The following is a 20,886-nucleotide window of genomic DNA, read 5'->3' on the forward strand; positions in this document are numbered from 1 at the left end:
AACCCAGCTCTTGTTAGAATATGGTGGGAAGGATTTTCTCCCTCTAATCAGATTAAGGTGGCAGGAACTAGTGAGTCCTCCTCATGAAAACCCAACAGGCTCACAGACAGCTGCCTCAAGGGCCTCCCCCACCTTCCAGCCCCCCGTAGAGGATCACTGGGGGAAAGAGCTTTGTCCTTTTTAAGAGCTGTGAGCTTAAAATTTCTTAACCGTTCTGGCGGTTCCCTCACTGCGAGAAGTGAGGATACAGGGAACCAGGCCAAGGGCCTTCTCGGTAGTGGTGCCCCACCCTGTGGAACGCCCTCCCATCAGATGTCAAGGAAATAAACAACTATCTGACTTTTAGAAGACATCAGAAGGCAATCCTGTTTAGGGAAGTTTTTAATGTTTTGTGTTTTATCGTGATTTTAATATTCTGTTGGGAGCTGCCCAGAATGGCTGGGGAAACCCGGTCAGATGGGTGGGGTATAAATATATTATTATTATTATTATTATTATTATTATTATTATTTATACCAGCAAGGAGAAGAGTAACCATTGGGACATGGAAGCAACCATCAATAACAAAAGCAGCACTGCAAGACTGCAGATTAGGAATCTTTTGCACTTTCTATGAACGCATTGGTTCTCAAACTTTTTCCCCTGGGCCACACTTTCAGAATCAAAATTTGCTCATGCCACACCTAATCTTTTATCGACAAGGAGTACAAAATTGGAAAACAAAAAGAAACAACTCCTGTTAGTGCTTCATTTGTTAACACATGAACACAACTACTTTATAATATGATCATGGGACATCCAGAAAGTATACTGTAAAACAATGCAGAGCTACATAAGAACATGAATCATTCCCTCTTGCTCTCATTTCGAGAAGATATCTATCCATATTTTGCAAATAAAATAAAAAAAATACTTTGACACTATACTATACTACATTACACTGGAATGTTTAAATGTTTCTTTGGTTGTCCTTGAATCTTCCCACCACACTTGCCTCCACTGTCTTTGAGAACCACTCCATTAACACAACAGATGAACAAAAATGTCCAGGGAACATGGGGAATCTACCTTACACCAAGTAAAACGATTGGGTCCAGCCAGCTCAGTACTGTCTACACCAATGGGCAGCGATTTTCTGGGATTTCAGACAAGGGACAATCCCAACGCTACCTGAAGAATATGGTAGGTCTTCTGCATGCAAAGCAGTTGTTCTACCGCTAAAGTGCACCTCTTACTCCACCCCTTGGGCTTTGTAGCCAAAGAATGCAGAGCTCCCACAAATTTCTACCCACTCTGTTCCAACACATGCTAAGGCTGTGCATATGAGTTGCTTTCAGGTTTGAGTTAGAATCTAAAAGAACCTGAATGTTCACGTGGCTAGAGAATCTCACTCGTCTTTAGCTTTCCTTACCTTCTATGCACATTCACCAAATTCATGTCCCATCTAGGGTGCCCATGAATTCAATTTTGAGACTCCACACCTTTTTATAAGGCTGGCTTTTAAAAGCAATTAACACATATGCACATGCTGTCCATGCCCTCCCATATTCGGCCATTTGATATTTTGTGTGTTGTGTATCATTGCATTCATGAAGGCTAGACACATCCTTTGTGTTGTTATTCTTTATAAAAGAACGCTTGGATCTTCAGAATTCTAGAAAGATGAATGAACGAATCAATTTATTACAGTCACAGACCAGAGATAGAATTCTAGGGAGATCCCAAAAACTGAACAAAATGTTTTTTGGGGAAATCTGTGAAGCCAGTGTAATGTTTATGTTGCAAACAGCATAAGGCACTTTAAATGGTTTTCACAAAGTTCAATATATATGAATGTTTACTTGGTTTACATTTCTTACAGTGCAGTCCTGCGCTTGTTTACTCAGGAGCAAGCTCCCTATGTTCAACGGTAGGTGTGTACAGTATTGCAGTCTTAAAACTGCGCTAACAGGAATACACTTTATTTTTAAAGCCAACTTTTTATATTAGATCATCACAACAGCTTGAACTTAAATGATTCATTGACAGCCTAAGCTGCTAAAGAAACAAATATTGTTTACAATAATAAGAGGAAAATGAATCCATGGCAACACAGATGTACACGAATATCCAGTCATCATCCTGTCCTAAATATAGACTTCATTTCCACATAAACAGCATGGGCAAAAGGCACACTTCATCCCTATGTTGATAAAACTGTTTCAATATAGAGAACTTCCGTTTTCCATTAAGAAAACGCAATTAGGATACATCTTACAAACAACTGAAATAAGCCCAACCCTTTAAAATCTCAGGGCGTTTCTAGTTGAGGAAAACAGCTCAATTCCATTCAAGGCAGCCCTATATAAGAGTATATCCCATGCAGGATTTAGCCCTTGAGGGCTAAAATAATACACAGTGTATTGTATCTCAAACCTGTCAAAAGACTTCTGAGACAGACTTGGTTCTCCCTTAAGCCCTGCCTTGCTCTCTCTCTCCATTAACACTGTGGTCTCTCTACTCACCCAAGCTACCAGTTCATCAAATCCTTTCTTCTTACAATCTGACAAGAGCTTCGCCAAGGCTCTCCCTCTTCAGCCTTGCCTTGAACTAACAGGATTAGTGTTCATTTGTGTGGTCTTGGTTAGGCTGTGATTTATAGCTGCTGGCATGGCTCCCTTTTGTATTCCTTTCTGATGAACTCTGAACACCGCCTTGCTCCCCCGGGTCACCCACCCCACAAAAGCACGGGGGCATACTGCTCAGCTGTGCATTCCTCTAACCTATTTCCGATTTAAGAAGGAAACAAGCTGCTTCTGAGGAGAGCTAACCTGCGGCGTCCTCCCATCTTCCACTCCACACGTCGAAGTCTCCTTCCTGCAATGGTTTCTTTCTCTGCACACAAGACTTCAGCATTTGCAGGACAGTTTAAAGTATCCAAAGCACATGAAATTTTTCCATCCCACAAATGGGATGCCTTGTAAAAGACCAAATGATAAGGCCCCCTCCCTGCTGGCAACTAAAAATGCAAAATATCCAACAACACAGCAGCTAAAAGCAGTAATAAAACAAGTCACAAACCGTCAGCAGTTGGTAAGAAGTTTAACACCCCATTAATTCAGGCTCACTGTTCCAAACACCCATTAAAACAAAAGTTTCCCCGCATTCTTTTCACAGCAAAGGCTACCTCCTCCAGATAAGGAGGTTCACACCCTGGTTGCCACTCACCAACCTGCCCCTCTGCCACCTGATCTAACCATATCAAACAAAGAAAGAAACCTGAAGCTGTGGGAAAGAATACACAGAAGTATTACTGGGGAAGGGCCTTCGCTCAGAGATAAGAGCACATGCTGTGCATGCAAAACATTCTAGGTTCTATTCCCAAAATCTCCAAGTAGAGCTGGGATAGATTACTATGAGAAACCCTTCTACCAATCAATATGCACAGTACTGAGCTAGCTGGGCCAATGGCCTGCCTCAGTATAAGGCAGCTGATCTTCCTATGTGCCTGTGCCGTGGATGAGTTGAGAGTTGATATTTGGAGCAGGGAGACCTCCTAGAGAAGTGTGGGAAGAAGCAACCGCTTCAGGCTAAGATGGTTGTTGGCTGTTAGCGTACTAAAAGAATCTGGTTCTCAGTTGTATTGCATTTAAAAAATAGAAGGAAGTTGGCTTCCCACTTATTTAGAAAGATTTATAGACTGCTTAACCACAAATATCTCCCAGCGATGTACATAAGGTTGCAGGCAAAAGGCAGCTAGAAACCCACAAGACTTATTGAAAACAAATAGTTCTCTTACTCCCTGGGGAGTTTGCTTGCATCCATTTAATTTTATTCCACCTCAGCCACATTTGGGGACTATTGTAACAGTACTGAGAAGAGAGCGAGACTTGTCAAATTGTGTGTGGGGTGGGGGACTACTGCTTGGGAAGCGGTCTAGGCCAAAACACCTTTTGAAGTGAGAGCCCCCCCCCCCCCAGTGGCATGGTGGCGCGGTGGGAGTCCAGTCTAAAGAGAAGCCTCTGAAAGGTCACCAGCAATGATGGATAACTAGCAGGTGAGGCCCTTAAATGGTGGGTGTTGCTCACCAAGTGCCGGGAGACTTGACAAGGGTGCGAAAAGAAAGTGTCAGAACTAAAAGAAGGGACAAAGAGGAAGGAGAGAAAAAGGGTCTGCCTAGAGGCTGGCGAAGGAAATAATGCTTTAGCAAGCTATTCGTTTTGCATCTTACCCACAGAGGTCATGTTTTCTCCTTTTTACAGATCTTTTCTTCTATCTCATTAAGCTCTCCAATAGGCCTTTTTCCATCTGAAAAGGCAGCTGCCTCTCTTCCACTCCTCCCCGCCCCCCCCCCCCAAACCCAGCATCCTGAACATTCACAGAGTGAAAAGCATTCCCTGCTGAGTATAAACCATGAAATGGGGTTGAAAATGAAGCTTTTGATTAAACCTGACAATTTCAAGCTTCTCATGCCGTCCCCTAGAAGCTGGGGGAAAATGACATCATGCATGACACCCAGTTGCGCAGGAGGGGCAAGTGAAGGGTCAGGGAGTGGCGGAAACCCCTTCACTTCTCTACAACTTGGGTTCGTTTCAGGAGCAAATTGGTGCACTTGAAAGGGGAGGGTTTCCAAAGCACCTCATTTAAAACATCAAGTTTATAGGGAGATGAGACGTCTTTGCATTTACGTTTTGCCATGTGACAAAGTTACTATTTTAATATTTTGATGGTTTTTCCTTTTTTTTGCTATTGTTTTACTGGGTCTGTTTTACGAGCTCTTGAATGATTTTTAACGCAATGTATTGTTCTTTTTATGCTGCGCTTTGTGCCCTTAAAATGGTTGTAAGTCACTTGGAGGATCCTTTATAGGGCAAGCAACTAATAAATTGACTAATAATAATAATAGATGAACCAATAGCAAATAAACCATTCTGCACATGTAGAAGCACATCCTTTATGAAGAGTAGTTCTAAAACACAGCTGGCGTATAAAATGGCGGATAAATCTGAGGGGCAAGCCAAGGTGAATGCTCAGGTCCCTAATACGGCATGGAGTTCATCTCTCTGGAAAACATTAATTAAAAGCATCCATCCTAGCAGCACGATGACATCTGTTGTCATTGTTGATACTAGGATAGAACCTCTGCTCCAAAAAGGGAACCACTTCTTTTCAAATCACTCCAAAGCTGCTCTGGTATTTGCTGAAGTCTGGCCTCTGGTAAAACTGCAAGCAAAACATCTTTTAGCTGGTCACTTCCGAAAAATTTCATTATATATAGCCAGAGTTTTAAATGGGGCTTCACATAATCTGAAAGCTTTCACCCATGAAAACAGTAACTGAGGTGCCAGAAGGATCTGACGGTTGGTTACTACTAACTGTTGATCAGACCTTTTGATCAAGAGTCATGATTTCCTTAGTAGAGAATCTGAGCAACTCCCTGCTTCAACAGCCACTTTCCCGCCCACCCAGCCCATGGAATCTGACAGGGAAATGTACATTGAGCCAATCCAACTATCCTTCGCTTGGGTAGGCCCCAAACCTTCGAACACAACATCAAATGCCATTATAAGACATGAAGGTTTCACAATATGCACCATTACGGCCTCGCGGACTTCTAGGATACATGTGTGCGCTCACACAGTGAAACTACATCATCCGATGCAAAAAGCAGATACCCACACTCAGGTGACTAGTAGATGTGCAGCCCTCCCTTCCAGTCCCCATCTGTAACAGTTAAAATAAAACAACAGAGAGCCTCACTATGTTCATGAGGGTGAGGACGTAATTCTGGACGTGTTCCTTCCCATGGAATCGCACAACAGAATCGTCCACGGCCAGCAGAATCTCTATGTTGTAGTCATCTTTCTTGGCGTGGCGCCTCTTCCGATCTGCTTCGCCAACCTGCTCTTCAATTAGGTTCAGTGTGTTTGGGAGCTGACCTAGGCTAAAGCCTGGAACTAGGAAAGTTGAGAGAAAAGATAAAGGGGTTAAAAAGCTATTGTGGGCACAATTGTGAAATTTCAGTAGTTATTCTGGTCTCTAAAATCTATTATTCTGAAAAAAAAAAAAAAACAACCTCGAAACACATACACCACAAGCCAAAGCATGCAAGTTATCTTCACACTGAAACATATATGCAGTAGTGTTCGGACGATCTTAACTGCTGTGAGTCGAGCTATCACTATAATCTGTGTCTAAAGTACCGTATTTTTTGCTCTATAAGATGCACTTATTCCCTCCTAAAAAGATTGCTGCGCAGCAATCCCTCTTGCTGTTCTGGCTTCTGGGATTCAGAATATTTTTTTTCTTGTTTTCCTCCTCCAAAAACTAGGTGCATCTTATGGTCAGGTGCATCTTATAGAGCAAAAAATACAGTACTGCCTGTTGGGGACCAAGAATTGGATCAGAAAGCCTGAATGCTCCTTAAACAGGGAAAAGGTAGCCATGCTGGCCCATAAGAAAAAAATCCAAAATACATAGTAGGGCCACACTATTTATTAGGTCAACCAAAATGTCAAATCTTGAACACTATTTTGTGACATTTTGGTTGGCCTAAGAATAGGTATCGCCCTGCCATGTATACTGGAATTTACGTTCCTTGATGGCCTTAGCTTACAGAATTCAACCATTGTCAGTTTTGAAAGGGCAGAGAAACAGTTAACAGCAGTTTTGCATTCTGAATCTGGACACAGAAAGAAGTGGAAAGACCTGAGAGCTTTGAGCTTGGCTATAGCAGATGGAAGGGGCACAGGGGTCCATGCTGCTGGTTGGGGGACCTGGGGCAGGATTAGCAGTTGTGCTGTCAGCTTTTACTATGCATATTTGTAAATAAAAACCAGTTGTTAGACAAAGTAAATCTCCAGTACTCTCTCATGCAAAAGAACGCTAGACCAGTACTTTCCCTAGACCTCTCTCCACCCAGAGGGAGTGCTTAAGAATAAGAGTTGCATATGTTGGGATTTTATGGTTGCAGAATTCTGGAGCATTTTTGTCACACACAAAAATAAATCTCTTCTGTGTATGTGCACCAACTTATTGGTGACTGACAGAGGCAATCTGTGTTTCTCTTTGTCCTCCTGGAAAGAAGGAAGTTTCTCCCATCACAGTGTGTCAGCCCTGGGGAAAACTGTACCTGCTCAGAGATGCCAGGCCCTGAAGCTCTTAAAAGGAGAAGAAGCTATGCCTTTTTTTGCTTTCTATATGTAAGCATGTATATTGATTGATTGATTGATTGATTGATTGATTCATCCCCCCAATACAAAAATAGCATACAATAAAAAAGTTAAAAATAGAAATCCTCAATAAATAAATAAGACCATAATCATAAAAAAAAAAAAAATCCAACAGCAGCAAAGACAGCAGTACAGTCAAACATTGGCTTTCGAACATCTCGGCTGCCGAACATTTCGGAAGCCGAACGCCGGCAACCCATAAGTAAGTGCTTCTGTTTTCAACGGAACGGCTTCCACTGAGCTACCACTGTATTTTTCTCAATTTTCTCTGTAAATTTGCAGACTGCCCTTTGATCCTTGGTTTTCAAATGTTTCCTAAGTTGACCGGACTTCCAGAATGGATTACGTTCAAAAACTGAGGTTCCACTGTATTTGAGCTACGATTCACAACCCATAAAAACAGAAAATATGCAAAGCAAAGAGCAGATAATATGAACATAGAGTTAGTGGTTGCCTTTCTGGGTCTCCCAAAGCATCTGGAAGGCTTAAGAGGGAGAAACAGAGTCTCCATATAAGAAAGAGAGAATGTGTGTTTTCCCAGTAAGGGATAAAATCAAGCAAGCAGGATTCCAGCTCTGCTTCTTGTGGACAAGTGGTGGGGGGAAATGGACAACACTTCAAACACCACCTTGGCAAGAGTCCCTCTTCAGACATAAGGTTTTTTCTGTCCTGGAACTGTTACGGAAGCAGATAGTGCCTCCATGTCAAATCTATCTGGAAATGGATGTGTGGGAGCCATGAACATGATTGCTGGATATGTGCATCCATCTCAACAGGAAGACTTACCTTCATTGTGATGGTCCTTGTATGCTTCTGCTCTCTGTTTGACAGTAGACCTACGGTAGACCACATGAGCTCTCCCATTCTTTTCTTTCTCCCACTGTCCTCGCTCCAAGGGCTCAATAAAAAACTCGCCGCTGTCTGTACGAATCAGGCCTGCCTGGAGAGCCATGGAAGAAAACGGCAAAAGCAAAATAAGGAAGCGTGTATTGGTGATGTCAGTTTGAAAGCCATGTTTGGCCCCTATGTATTCAGCAGTACTATTGACATATCCTGGAACCTCCCAATTTCTGGAGCGAAAATGCAGGACTTCAGTGATCATGCAATTTATACTATTTGCAAGGCTGGACACCACTAAGAGTCTATTTGTTTCTCTTGCTGATAAAGTGTTGTGATTTTCTTGCTGTATTAAACACTATAGCACTGGGCATTTGTGCATATTTCCATTAGAGACAAAACACAACAAATCACAAGCCAAGACAAGCAGTGAATTTCTGTTGGGGTCCGTAAATGCAAGCAAATATCCAGAATAGTAGAAATGGCATGTGGGGCGTAGCTGGTAACATAAACATCGTTTCAAGACACCAATATGTGCCATCAAAGGTGCTATTATGCACTCTAGAGTAACATTAATAACAACAGTAGTTCTGGTGCTATTACAGTAATAACTCCTGGTGATTGTGTGAACTTTCCTCATTTGTGACATTACAAATTTTGCTGGATCCTCTACACTCTTTCCAGCTAGTCTTCTTAACGTGCAACTTGGCAGAGAGCCCCTGTCAATCCCTCCATCTTCAAATGCCTCCCTGGTTTTGGTTAATCACAGTTCTGATTTCAGTTCACATGATACATTTTGAATGCTTCAGGAAGAACCTGCCTTAGAAATGCAGAACATCACAATGGTGAATACCCCCAGCCCAAGGAGTTGCTGCACGAAATCCTTGCGATACCAGATGTCTTTACTCTGAAATAAGTCTTGCGCTTCCAGTAAATCTGCATTGAGGCTGCCCATCAGTTTTATTCTGAAACTCCACCTGATTAAGGCTTTGGACAATCAAAAGGAAATCAAATCACACACTGCAGACTGACAAGATTTTGGCAAGGATGTTAATATTGACCTAGCGGTCACTGACTTTCCCTAATCACCACCCACTTTTTTCTTCAGCTGTTGGCTATGAAAAAGCTCTTTTGTAACACACATCAGCGGTATCCTTTGAAGCTCTGCAACAATCCAGACTATTTTTTCAAGAAACATTTTTGTCCCTATTAAGCCAACAAACGCTTTGGGAATTCGAAACTAACACCGGCCATGTTACCATATTTGGTGGCCTCTAGTCCTGGGTTAATTTGTTGCCGCAGAGCTGCCAATACATGCCAGGCTGTCCACACTGGGAAATAAGGCCTGAGAACAATAGGTGATTTGCCTGCACTGCCAGAGAGTTGGAAGAGTCGCTGCAGTGCTCTCACATTGGCTGTGCAGCAATAAACTAATTTTGCACGTCAAGCAGGCAGCAGTTCATAGGAATGCACTGTAAAATCACTTACGTGAATATTAAATGCTCAGCGAGCTTTGCCTGGGGTAAACAGCTGGGCAGTGGAGGTTTATGTAGTACAGGTGGAATGTAATTATATTAAACTAGCCTTCACCCATCTGCCACCTTCCAGATGTTTTGGCTGCAGCTTGCACCAGCCCAAGCCAGCACGGTAACAGGTTGGCAAAAGTCAGTCTAGACTATACACACAAGAAGGAATATTGGTACCATAAACGTACTACAGCTAGGGTGAGCTCAGAATGCCTTATATGACCATCAGTTTCCCTTCTTCTATTTTTTACAGTTATAAACGTGTGCAAACTGATTTCTATACTGTGCAAGCCTCAATGAAGAGAGCTCAATACAGGCCTATCACCTGCCACCACCTCCAAAACCTCCCCGCCTTTCAATAGTTTACCCATCCAAAGCAGCACTAGAGCTCCAAACTGCAGTAAGTGGGAACAAGGAATAGCTCCCCAGGGTTGCCATGTCTCCTCTTTTCCCAGGACACGTCCTCTTTTTCAGGGGTGAAATTTCTGTCTGGGTGGATTTTTTAAACTTGCCAAAATATCTCTGGCTATACTTTCTGGATGAGACATAGGCACAACTGGTGGTTGAAGACTTGCTTTCCTCTTCTCTTCTCCTGCCAGACCCCTCTCAACAATATATCAAAGCTTCTAGAGCCTACATATAGCAGGGGTATTTAAAATAAGAGTCATCCTAGCATCCTCTTTTTTGCTCTTCAAAATATGGCAACCCTAGATCTCCCCCTCCCTTCACTGTTTGCAAATCAAAAAGGAGTGCACCCTAGAGTGGAGGGGGAGAGAGAGACCAGATCTCCCTTGATCTCTTTTAGGACCTCTACAGGACATCCATGAATGCGGGAAGATTCAGGAGACAAAAGAAAGCAGTACTTCACATCACATGCTTAAACTACAGAAGCTGCTTTCACAAGATGGCCACAAAAGAGGAATAAACAAATCAGATAAGACTATCAATGGCTACTAACCATGGTGGATATGTTCCACCTCCACTGTCCAAGGCAGCACACCCCTGAACACTGGCTGCTGGGTATCACAAATAGGGAGAGTTGCCATTACCCTCACGCCCTATTTGTAGACTTTCCAGAGGCATCTGGTTGGCCACTGTGAGAACAGAATGATGGACCAGATGGGCCTTGGCCTCAACATGGCTCTTTCTGGGTTTTCCTTACTACATCTGGACACTGTCTCCATTGACTAGTACAAATGTAAAAGGTAAAGGTAAAGGGTCCAGTTGTGACCAACTCTGGGGTTGCGGTGCTCATCTCGCTTTATTGACCAAGGGAGCTGGCGTACAGCTTCCAGGTCATGTGGCCAGCATGACTAATGGCGAACCAGAGCAGCGCACGGAAATGCCGTTTACCTTCCCGCCGGAGCAGTACCTATTTATCTACTTGCACTTTGAGGTGCTTTCCAACTGCTAGGTTGGCAGGAGCAGGGACCGAGCAACGGGAGCTCACCCCAGCATGGGGATTCGAACCGCCGACCTTCTGATTGGCAAGTCCTAGGCTCTGTGGTTTAACCCACAGCGCCACCCGCGTCCCAGTACAAATGACTTCTAAGTAAAAGTGCATAAGGATAGCGAGCAGTGTCCTGATCTGGTTGAACACTTTCTGGGACCTGATGCAGTTTGATCCTACACATGCTTCCATGGAAGTACCTAATTTCCTTACTAATCTCAATGGGATTTAAGCCCAAGTAAGTGTGCATATGATTTGTTGCCTCGACATTGCCTGCTCCTTTGCATTTCTGCAAGAAAGGATCAAGCAACCCTTTCTTATGACCTTTACATGGAACGCAGAGTGCAGGTTGCATGTTACACACTTGTCAGCTTCCTGGGATGACTGAAAAAACAGTCTAGACAATTGATTCTAATGATCTGCTCCCTACTGGGCAATCTATTTTTCCATGTTATAACGCTGCCTTTGAACAGATTAAGGTCACCGAACTGCAGGTGGCACAGAGCCTCTGCTAATGAGTGGACCAACGCAATGTTGGTCCTGAACCTAGAATCATACTTTTAGAAAACAACACACACACACAACCTCTAACCTTTGCAATCACCAAAGTATTCTTGTGAAGACCTGCCTCATTTGCACTCCCCTCTCCTGGGCTAGGAATAATAATTACTTCCAGGGAAAGGGCTCACACTGACCCCACTGTTCAAGCCACCTTGAGAAACAAAACTACATGTAAACCTTTTAAAAATTATGTATCTGCAAGAATGAAAGGGAGTGTTGAGGTCATGGGCTTGTGTACACTTTTTGCTGTGCTGTCCAGGAAAGAAAATTCAGTACAGAGCTATGAACATGCATGGCTTTAAAAGAGGATTGGCAAAGTTCACTGACAATCATTGGCCTCTAGTCTATTTTACCTCCACTATTGGAACAGGCAACCTGCTTCTACATTAGTTTATGGGAATCGCAAGGAGTGAGAATTGTTAGTGAACTCCAGTTCTGCTTGTGAGTTTCTTCACTGTGACAATAGGATGCTGGACTAGATGGGCCTTTGGTCTGTACCAGCAGTGGCTCTTCCTATGTCATTAGGCTCCCAAAAATCATATTTAAATGACACATCTTGCAGTAGTTCTTTTTTAAAAAGGCGGGGGGGTTAAGCATTTTTAACTAGATATAGTGAAATTCTGATGTGCTTTCAATTATCTTATTAGTCAAATGTTCATTTCAGTTAGTTTGTTTTTAGTTCTAGCATTTTTAATTGTATATCACAGGTTCTTTTTTTGCTGTTGTGACAGGAAAAAAGCAATTTTAAAACAAACAGGACAATGCACTAACAGTGTGATTGCCTGCGCAGCCTTCTCAGGAACAAGCATCACACAGTTCAACGAGGCCTACTCCCACATCACAAGGTCTATAGTGTCTATAGTGAAGTGTCCCAAACTTGGGTCTCCAGCTGCTGTTGGACTACAACGCCCATCATCCCTAGCTAGCAGGACCAGTGGTCTGGGATGATGGGAATTGTAGTCCAAAAATAGCTGGCGACCCAAATTTGGGAAACCCTGGTCTATAGCTTCTTCTACTGCATATGTCAATGGCAAAGGGAGAAAGCCTAAGAAGTCACCACACTGTCAACATAACAGAGCTTGTTCAGAAGACAAGCAACAACAGCAAATTGGGGGGGGGGTGTTAAAAGTTGTTCTATTGTCTTATTTCTCCCTCCTTTTCGGAGGAGGGCTAAAGGTGCAGACATGGCTAAGAAATGTCCCAAAATGATCCCATACAGGAGCCTAATCCCCCTTATTTTCTCTTCTCCCAATGGGCCTGGCACCAGCCTTTTCAGCCAAGCACGTTTCTCCGCTGGAATCTCATCAGCTGAGCAGCTCTGGAGTTGGGAGCCAGCCCCAAGCCAGAGAGAGACTGGCTTGGCAGAAGCTCCTGGCAGCCCCCAGCACGGGAGGCTAGTAGGCAATGCTTCAGTAGACCCTGCCAACCTCAGCACCTCCCTGCCAGCTATCTTGGTAAAGTTGGGTCTCAAACATTTTAGTTGGCTTGGAGGTGATGAGCATATGACTGGACTCCAGCCTCTAGGCTGACGCGGGTTTTCTCAACGTTACACAGTAAGATAAAAACCCTGAAGCGTTCTGTGTATAGTGGTACTTCTGGTTATGTACTTAATTCGTTCCGGAGGTCCGTTCTTAACCTGAAACTGTTATTAACCTGAAGCACCACTTTAGCTAATGGGGCCTCCTGCCGCCACTGCACGATTTCTGTTCTCATCCTGAAGCAAAGTTCTTAACCTGAGGTACTATTTCTGGGTTAGCGGAGTCTGTAACCTGAAGCGTATGTAACCTGAAGCATATGTAACCTGAGGTACCACTGTACACACAAAGCCAGTCTAAATGTTCAGAAGCAGCATGTGGTGCAGAACTGCATGTCTGATGGGTCTCCATATAAAAGGTCAGGGGGTGGGGGCAGTGGCCTAGCATGGGTTGCTAGTGCCTGGGGCTGCGCAAAGTGGGTAGGAGGGAGGTACACATGTGCATTCAGCTGCCTAATAATGTCCATGTCACCCAGGAGATCGCAGCCGCAGAGATAAGCAAAGAAGTGTTGTTCTGTTGTATGGAGAGGTCACTTCCTGGTTCGCATGGAGAGCCATTTTCAATGGACCCCAGCGACGGAAGCATGCAGCTGAATTGAGGAAGCACCAGATGTTGAAATTTTGTGCCCCTAGCAATTTTGCGCCCAGGGCAACCATACCTTATTCTCTGGCTTACCAAATATCCAGCATCTGCATGGCCAGCAGATGGAAGTAAATATCTTCCCCCACTCATTCAAGACAGGGTAGGTCTTATTTTGAATACACTGAGCTGTATTAAACTACCCTGTTCTGCTAGCAGAAGCCAGCATGAGGGCTCCCCTGCTAACACAACAGGGCTTTCCCCCCTTGTGCACCCCCCCAAAAAAATCCACTCTAGGGGCTTGTGAGAACGCCCCCCCCCAGAACAATGTGTGGAGGGAGGCGAAATGCTTGCACTGTAGGAACAACCTCCTTAGCACCACATTGAATTCCACCCAGTACGACCAAAAATTAAGCACAGTTAGTCTTTGTTATTTCGGATTACATGCTTGATAATCCGCCCTGCCCCACCCCCCCCCACCCCCCGGTTTCACCCACTCTATTACAAGTGTCTTTATTAGTCCATAGGCATAAGGGAAGGAAACTCTACTTCCTGAAGTTTGCATCTTAGACAGCTTCCATTACTACCCTACTTTACATAACTTTTGCACTGTATGCCTCATTAATCCACCCCAACAACTAAGCAGAACTTAATTTTAATGCTGGCATTCATTTTCAAATTGGATCCAGCTCTAGATAAGTACATACTGAATCACAGGTCAGTGTGGCCCTGCCAAGGAAACATCAGAATGTGGGCAGGACAACTTTAGGTGGAAACAGCTTTCGTGGTAAGCATTCCTATCCACACACACACACACACACACACACACACACAAATGCTGGCCCTGACCCTCCCCAGGAACCAACAATTTATTTCAAGAATTGGCACCCCCAGGGCCAACAAAAGACAATGTACAATGTACATATCACTGCTTTTCCTATGTGTTCACTGAATGATCTTTCAGCAGCTTCGGTATGTTTCATATTATGGAAATATTCCCCAGCCTCCTCCAGCACACTGCATTCTCCCTCTTTGACACCACAGCAGCAGCAAATCGTGGGACATTTCCTTCTTAACCAATTCCAACCGATCAGGACTCACGTAGCACGTGAGATGTCACAGGGCTAGGAACAAGGAAATGAGGCCAATGCTTTTCCACCTGCCACTGTCCTTCCATTCCTGATAGGGGAGTCTTGCAAAATTGGTGAACATTTCTACGCTCTTCATTGTCACTCCCTATTGCAGAAAGCGTTCCTGAAAATCAGAGTCCCATTTTGGCACATCCCAAGAGCGAATAGGATTGAGTTAAAACAGCCACACATACTGAACATTGTGTAAGGCAGTTATTAAGCAACATCTGTACCAGCTGCACACACAGCAATGTTTGTAAAGGGCCGTGTGGAAGTTAACTGCAACCTCCTATCCCCATCCATTAATCAAACTCCAGCTAGTTCCCATTACACTGTAAATGGAATAATGACTGGTGTGCACTTTTCACTTACAATGAGAGTATTCTAAAAAAGCAAAAAGACCTCAGAGCAGCCCATTCAATTCCTGCCAGGGAAGTTGGGCACTTAACATTTTGTAAGTATGCCCATTTTAAAGAACGCTAGCTTTATTTGCATGTTTTGCCAGCTTGTGCACAAATGAAAACAAGAAGAAACGAGGCCGGGAGACTCAACAGTATTCCTTCAGAGTGTTTCTCCAAGCTCGATCCAACACCAGGAATTCAGCAAGTTAGGTATGTAGGAAGTTGCCATATAGACTAAGACTAATGGTTCGTCTCTACACTGTCTGGGTCTCAGACAGGAATCTTTCTCAACTCCACCTGGAAATACTACGGATTGAACTCAGGATCTTTTGTGTACAAAACATGCATTCTGGCACCAAGCCATGGTCCCCTCCCAGCTCTTATTTCCATCCTCCCGTCACCAGGGATGTCAGAATTCCAACAAAAATGGAAAAGTAAGCAGAGATTGTTGCAGTTCACACATTTCTCTGTGGTCAGGATTGAAAACCAGTCCAGTGAATAAAATCTGTATTCATTTATGTAGCTGCTGTTGTTTTTTGGTCTGCAAATGATACATAATATAATTATAGTTGTTGTTGTTGTTTTACACTGTTTTGCTGTTTTCTTTACACTAAATGTTATATAGGAAATGTAAATAGCCACATAACTTATGCAACTTATATGCAGCTAGATAAACAAGGTAGTATTTGGCAGAAAACAAACTATGGTGGAAAACAAAAGAATGCTGACTGCGATGAATACAGGTTGGAACAAAAATAATAGAATCATAAAGTGGGAAGGGATACCAAGAGTCATCTACTCCCACCCTCTGCAACACAGGAATCTCAACTAAAGCATCCATGACGTAGAATCATAGCCTTCCTAGATACTTGCCCATGACACTAGATGATCAAATGATAAATTGCCATTTCAGAGGCTTTCATCAGAGGTTAGAAGTGTTAAGAAGATGCAGTGATCAGGATCGCAGGACACTCCATGCACTCAGCAACAATGCTACCAGAGTTCAAAAATATCCAGTTTTGAATACAAGTTCCCTTTGCCCCAGAAAATAGTTTTCTGCTCATAAATTATGAACATTAACGCTCATGTGCCTGTTTTTGTGCCTCCATGGTCTACTTTCATCTGAATTTAAGGGCTGTCACTAAAGTTGGTTAGGGAGGAGAAGATTTCCCCAATTCTGTGCCTCCTCTTTCCTTCCACCTGAATTTCAGTGTAGCTAGGAGAACACCTAAAACCAATTCTGGAATTTCACTTGCTTCACCTTGTTTGCACAGTCCCCTGTCACCACAGTGCACATATACTTCGATGAAACATTGCAAAACAAGAAATCGTATGATTGTCTGAAAAAAATATTATCGTGTGGTTTTCCACTGGTACATCAGTGAACTTCTGAGCAATGATAAAAACACCACACAAAAAGAATCTTGGAGCAATTACACATACCATCACATAAAGACTGATAAAAAGCATTGTGCATCAGTTAAGTATTGCAAGGGGAACAAAAAGAAACTCAAGGAACTAAAAGCTGCCACATACTGCACAAGCACCCTACCGTGTTCAAAATACACATTCATTCATTCATTCATTCATTCAAGGAAAAAGTGGGAATTCCAAGTGTGCTGGTTTTTCCTTAGAAGCAAGACTGGGTGACTCAGAAAATTCCGGAGGATATTTGGATGAGATATTCAGAAGCATCCCCAGCATTTGTTGATTTCTGAAACAAAGAGTTCGACTTTGAGTATGCAGTTAAAAATAATAATACGCTGTCTCCTAATTTGTGATTTGAGCAGTCAGTTTGGCTTGGAATTTCCTTGTTAGGAAAAAATTATGATGCATGCACCACAAGTGCAGGCACACACATGCAATCTCTCACAAAAGCCAAATTGGCTGTTACCAAAAAAAAAATTTAAAAAATTAAACTCTAAGTCTGACTATTTGAAAAACACAAAACAAAACCCTTGCATCATGAACAGCAGACCAATGAACCGATTTAAAAGTTAACCTAACAAGGCAATCAATGTAAAAATATTGGCATGTGCCTTCCAGTTTGGTCTGCTGGTGCAGGTGACCTACAATAACCAATCATGCAGAGGGGGAAAGTCACCAGTATATAGCAGCCTGGTGGATTTTAAAATCCCAGCCTTTGCCTAGGCAATGTTTTGCCATTCCCCACCAACACTGAGAGAGCATGCATAGATCAGAAAAAAAGTTGTGCATGTATAATTTGTGGGGGGTAAAAAAAGAAAAGATCCAAGTGTCTGCCAATGCTGATCATAAATTGCCAAATCATTTCTAATTGAAACTGAGGAGACTTTGCCCACAAGGGGGTGGGGTGGGAAGCAAAAGCCCTCTTCTGTGCCAACATCATCTACAATGGAAACAACACCAGAAGCAAAGCATGCAGTCACTTAGGGTCAGAAATCTCTTTAGAGGTGCCGATGAAGCTGTTATGTACTGAAGTTCTCACCCTGGGCCAGCAGGGGGATACTGTAGATAGTTATGCAAATGAAGGATCAAAAGTGACATTCAGTGATTGGATAGCTTTAGGAAATGGCAACAGTTACATTGTTCTGGAGCTCTATATAAGCAGGCTGACTGAGCCCCTCAGCCAGTTCTGTTTCAGCTTACAAATAAAGAGCTGCCTTGGAAGAATCGCTGTGTCGTCTGCTATGTCTACCCACAACTTAACAGAAGCCATGTGCAATCTGAAAAGTGCTCTCCTCACAAGCACTTGCACTATTCCAGTGGATCTCAGGGCACAACTTTCCACACGGCCAACTATTATGCCACTGAAGTGATTATGTCTGTTTCTGGAGGTTCTCAATTGCCAGTGTGTTTTGGACGCAATCCCAAAATAGAAGGTGACAAGGACCAGTGTAGCCTGTGATGCTCTCCAGGCTGTCTGAGCTCACTTTTCACTTGCCCTTCTAATATAATTTGCATGTGGGCCATTAAAAAGCCAATACTGCAATATTTTTCTTTTGTTCCCCCCTCCTATCCTTAGGGAAGGAAATAAACCAAAAGCCTTTATGTTTGTAGTCTTATCGACACCAACGTTTCCCTTGTCCATGCCTAGGGAACGGGAGGTTTAGTCCTTCAAATACTGTAGATACTATCACTTGAGAGCCCAGTTCTTTCATCTTTCTCATTTGAACAACATGGCTCTCATTTAGAAGTTTTTTTAAGCCAATGTGTGACACAGAAAAGTTGCTGTGACTGAGGATACTTTGGGAATACAACTCAGTGATTCGTATAATTTGAAGCAGCTATCTGAGACGCTCAACAAGACAGGCACTGCCAGAATGAACTCAATTTTGTAACAGAAAGAGGCAGCACACACGGCTGCTTCATTTGGAAAACGTTAAAATAAACTTATCCAAACAAAACGGAGAGGTTTTATGGAATGAAATAACTGAATGGGTGGATGGGGGTGTTTCAAACCTCCATTGATAGTCTGTTTCGATACAAGACAGTGGAATCCACCAAGCTGGAAATGTGCCAGTCATTTAATGAAAAGTCAGACAGTTTGGCACAGACATTACACATTGTGCCATGGATAAAATTACTGCCCTCTCTAGTGTTTCCTCAATAAATCAATAGGAGGGGAGGTAAAGAGGACGACATGCCAAACAGGACAGGAAATGCTGACAGTGAAATACGAGAAAACTGATAAAAACTGCTACTTGGAGATCATAAGGCAAGGAATCTCAGCTGCAAAAGAACAGTCCGCTGCAACTAATATTTCACTAAGATTTAAAAAGATCTGGAAGGGCACCAGCCAAGAAGAGAGGCAATTTCAGACAGAGAGAGATAATTTATATTAAGCACTGCAAAAAAAAAAAAAAAATACCATAGCAGTTTGCAACAAAAATTATCAAACGGCAGCAAACTCTGCCTGCAAATAAACCCACCCATCTGGGAAAGCCTGTAAAAATAAAAGTTTTCAGCATCAGACAAAATGCATACAATGTTGGAGCCTGTCTAACTGCAGCGGGCAGCATGATCCACTGAGCAGGGGGTACTTCAGTGAAGGGCCTAGTCTAAATCACTACAGAATGAATCTCTGGTATAAGTGGCGCAGCAAAGGCAGTCCCCATAGACAACTACAGTGGACAGGTAGATACATAGGGATATCCTGGTCCCCAGTTTTTTAGGGCTTTATATGCTTAACAGAAAAACCTTAAATCTGGCTGGCTGGCATATTGGGAACTGGCAATAGTTCCCTCAGCACCAGCCCTACATGCTGACAGAAGGCAAAGCTGGCCACAAATTGGCTAAAAAAAGGTAAACGGCCCCTGACAGTTACCATAAGTCCAGTCACAAACAACTCTGGGGTTGCAGCGCTCATCTCGCTTTACAGGCTGAGGAGCCGGCATTTCTCCGCAGAGTTTTTCCAGGTCATGTGGCCAGCTTGACTAAGCCGCTTCTGGCAAAACCAGAGCAGCACACTGTTTACCTTCCTGCTGGAGCAGTACCTATTTATCTACTCGCACTTTTTGGTGTGCTTTTGAACTGCTAGGTTGGCAGGAGCAGGGACCGAGCAACGGGAGCTCACCCCATCGTGGGGATTCGAACCGCCGACCTTCTGATCGGCAAGCCCAAGAGGCTCAGTGGTTTAGACCACAGCGCCACCCGCCTCCCTCACAAATTGGATACAGCCCCAATAAGTGAGGTCACCAGAATACGTTTCTATGTCCCAGTGGTGAGGGACTGATGAGCTTCCCTCCCACCAGCAGATGGGAGAGCAATCAAACCTTCCTGGATGAAATTGCTAGGGTAGTGTGGTGATTAAGAACCTGGGGCTGAAATCGCTTAATTTAGTTAATGTACCCGATTCAGTTAATGCATGTTATTACTGCTCACAAGTTATGCTTCCCCCACTTTAAATGTCACTACACTCCCTCCAGTTAGTCTAGATACAACATTGTTATTTATCAGAAATATTTATGAACTCTAAGCTTCGTAATACCACCACAGAGGTATACAAAAAAACAAAACAAAAAGGTTTTAAGCAAGTAAAAGCAGGTAAAACAGTTCTCGAAGGATATCAGTTACTGCCCACAAATAAACTCCTCCTTCTGGAAAAGTCTGGGAAAACAAAACAAAAAAACCTTTTCCTGCATCTGACAAAATGTATAGAATGTGGGAGCCTGTTTAATGTCAGTCACAGGCATCTCAAGGTACAAATGGGGAAGTCAAACCCTGGAGAATTCTTGTACTGAGCTCAATTGTCTGACTTGGTTCCCCCTTTAAAATATGGCTACAATTCTAAACATTTAACAAGAATGCTATTCCCCACGCCGTCCCCACAAATACCACTTGCTTAGGCTATAGGAAATCACCATCTTTCCTTTCTGAAACTCATGGGGCAGGGGGGAGAGAACTCAGCAGACATCTGGACACTGAAATGAAATATAGGGGCCGCAAGGGAAATTTAGGGCTCTGGCCAGATGAAGACTCCTGGGCATCTCCTTAGTTTGCTTACTCACTTGCCTAGAAAATGACAAGCAGCTGGCTGAGGGGCATATGAGCTACAGCTGTAGTGCTGTTTGCAAAATGATACAAGACTTAGCTTTTCAACTCCATGGTAATTAGAACTTCTAATTTCCTAAACCACTTTGGAAAATCGGATCCCATGTTCATAATTACACAGTTG

General features: G+C 43.3%; 1 protein-coding gene across 4 annotated transcripts in view; it reads right to left on the bottom strand.

Moving 5' to 3' along the window:
* Positions 1-20,886, bottom strand: part of ADAMTS14 (ADAM metallopeptidase with thrombospondin type 1 motif 14) — a 71,214-nt gene that overhangs the window by 43,429 nt on the left and 6,899 nt on the right. For all 4 annotated transcript variants that reach the window (XR_013839009.1, XM_079976233.1, XM_079976234.1 and 1 more), the window contains exons 3-4: positions 7,998-8,151; positions 5,740-5,936 (exon numbers count right to left, since the gene is read on the bottom strand). Coding sequence is in view for 3 of the 4 variants with exons in the window: in XM_079976233.1 (XP_079832359.1) it covers positions 5,740-5,936; positions 7,998-8,151 (351 nt within the window). In the remaining variant the exon portion in view is untranslated. The remainder of the gene's footprint in view (positions 1-5,739; positions 5,937-7,997; positions 8,152-20,886) is intronic.

The sequence above is a fragment of the Podarcis cretensis genome, assembly GCF_951804945.1.
Source record: "Podarcis cretensis genome assembly, chromosome: 5".
NCBI classification, from domain to species: domain Eukaryota; kingdom Metazoa; phylum Chordata; class Lepidosauria; order Squamata; family Lacertidae; genus Podarcis; species Podarcis cretensis.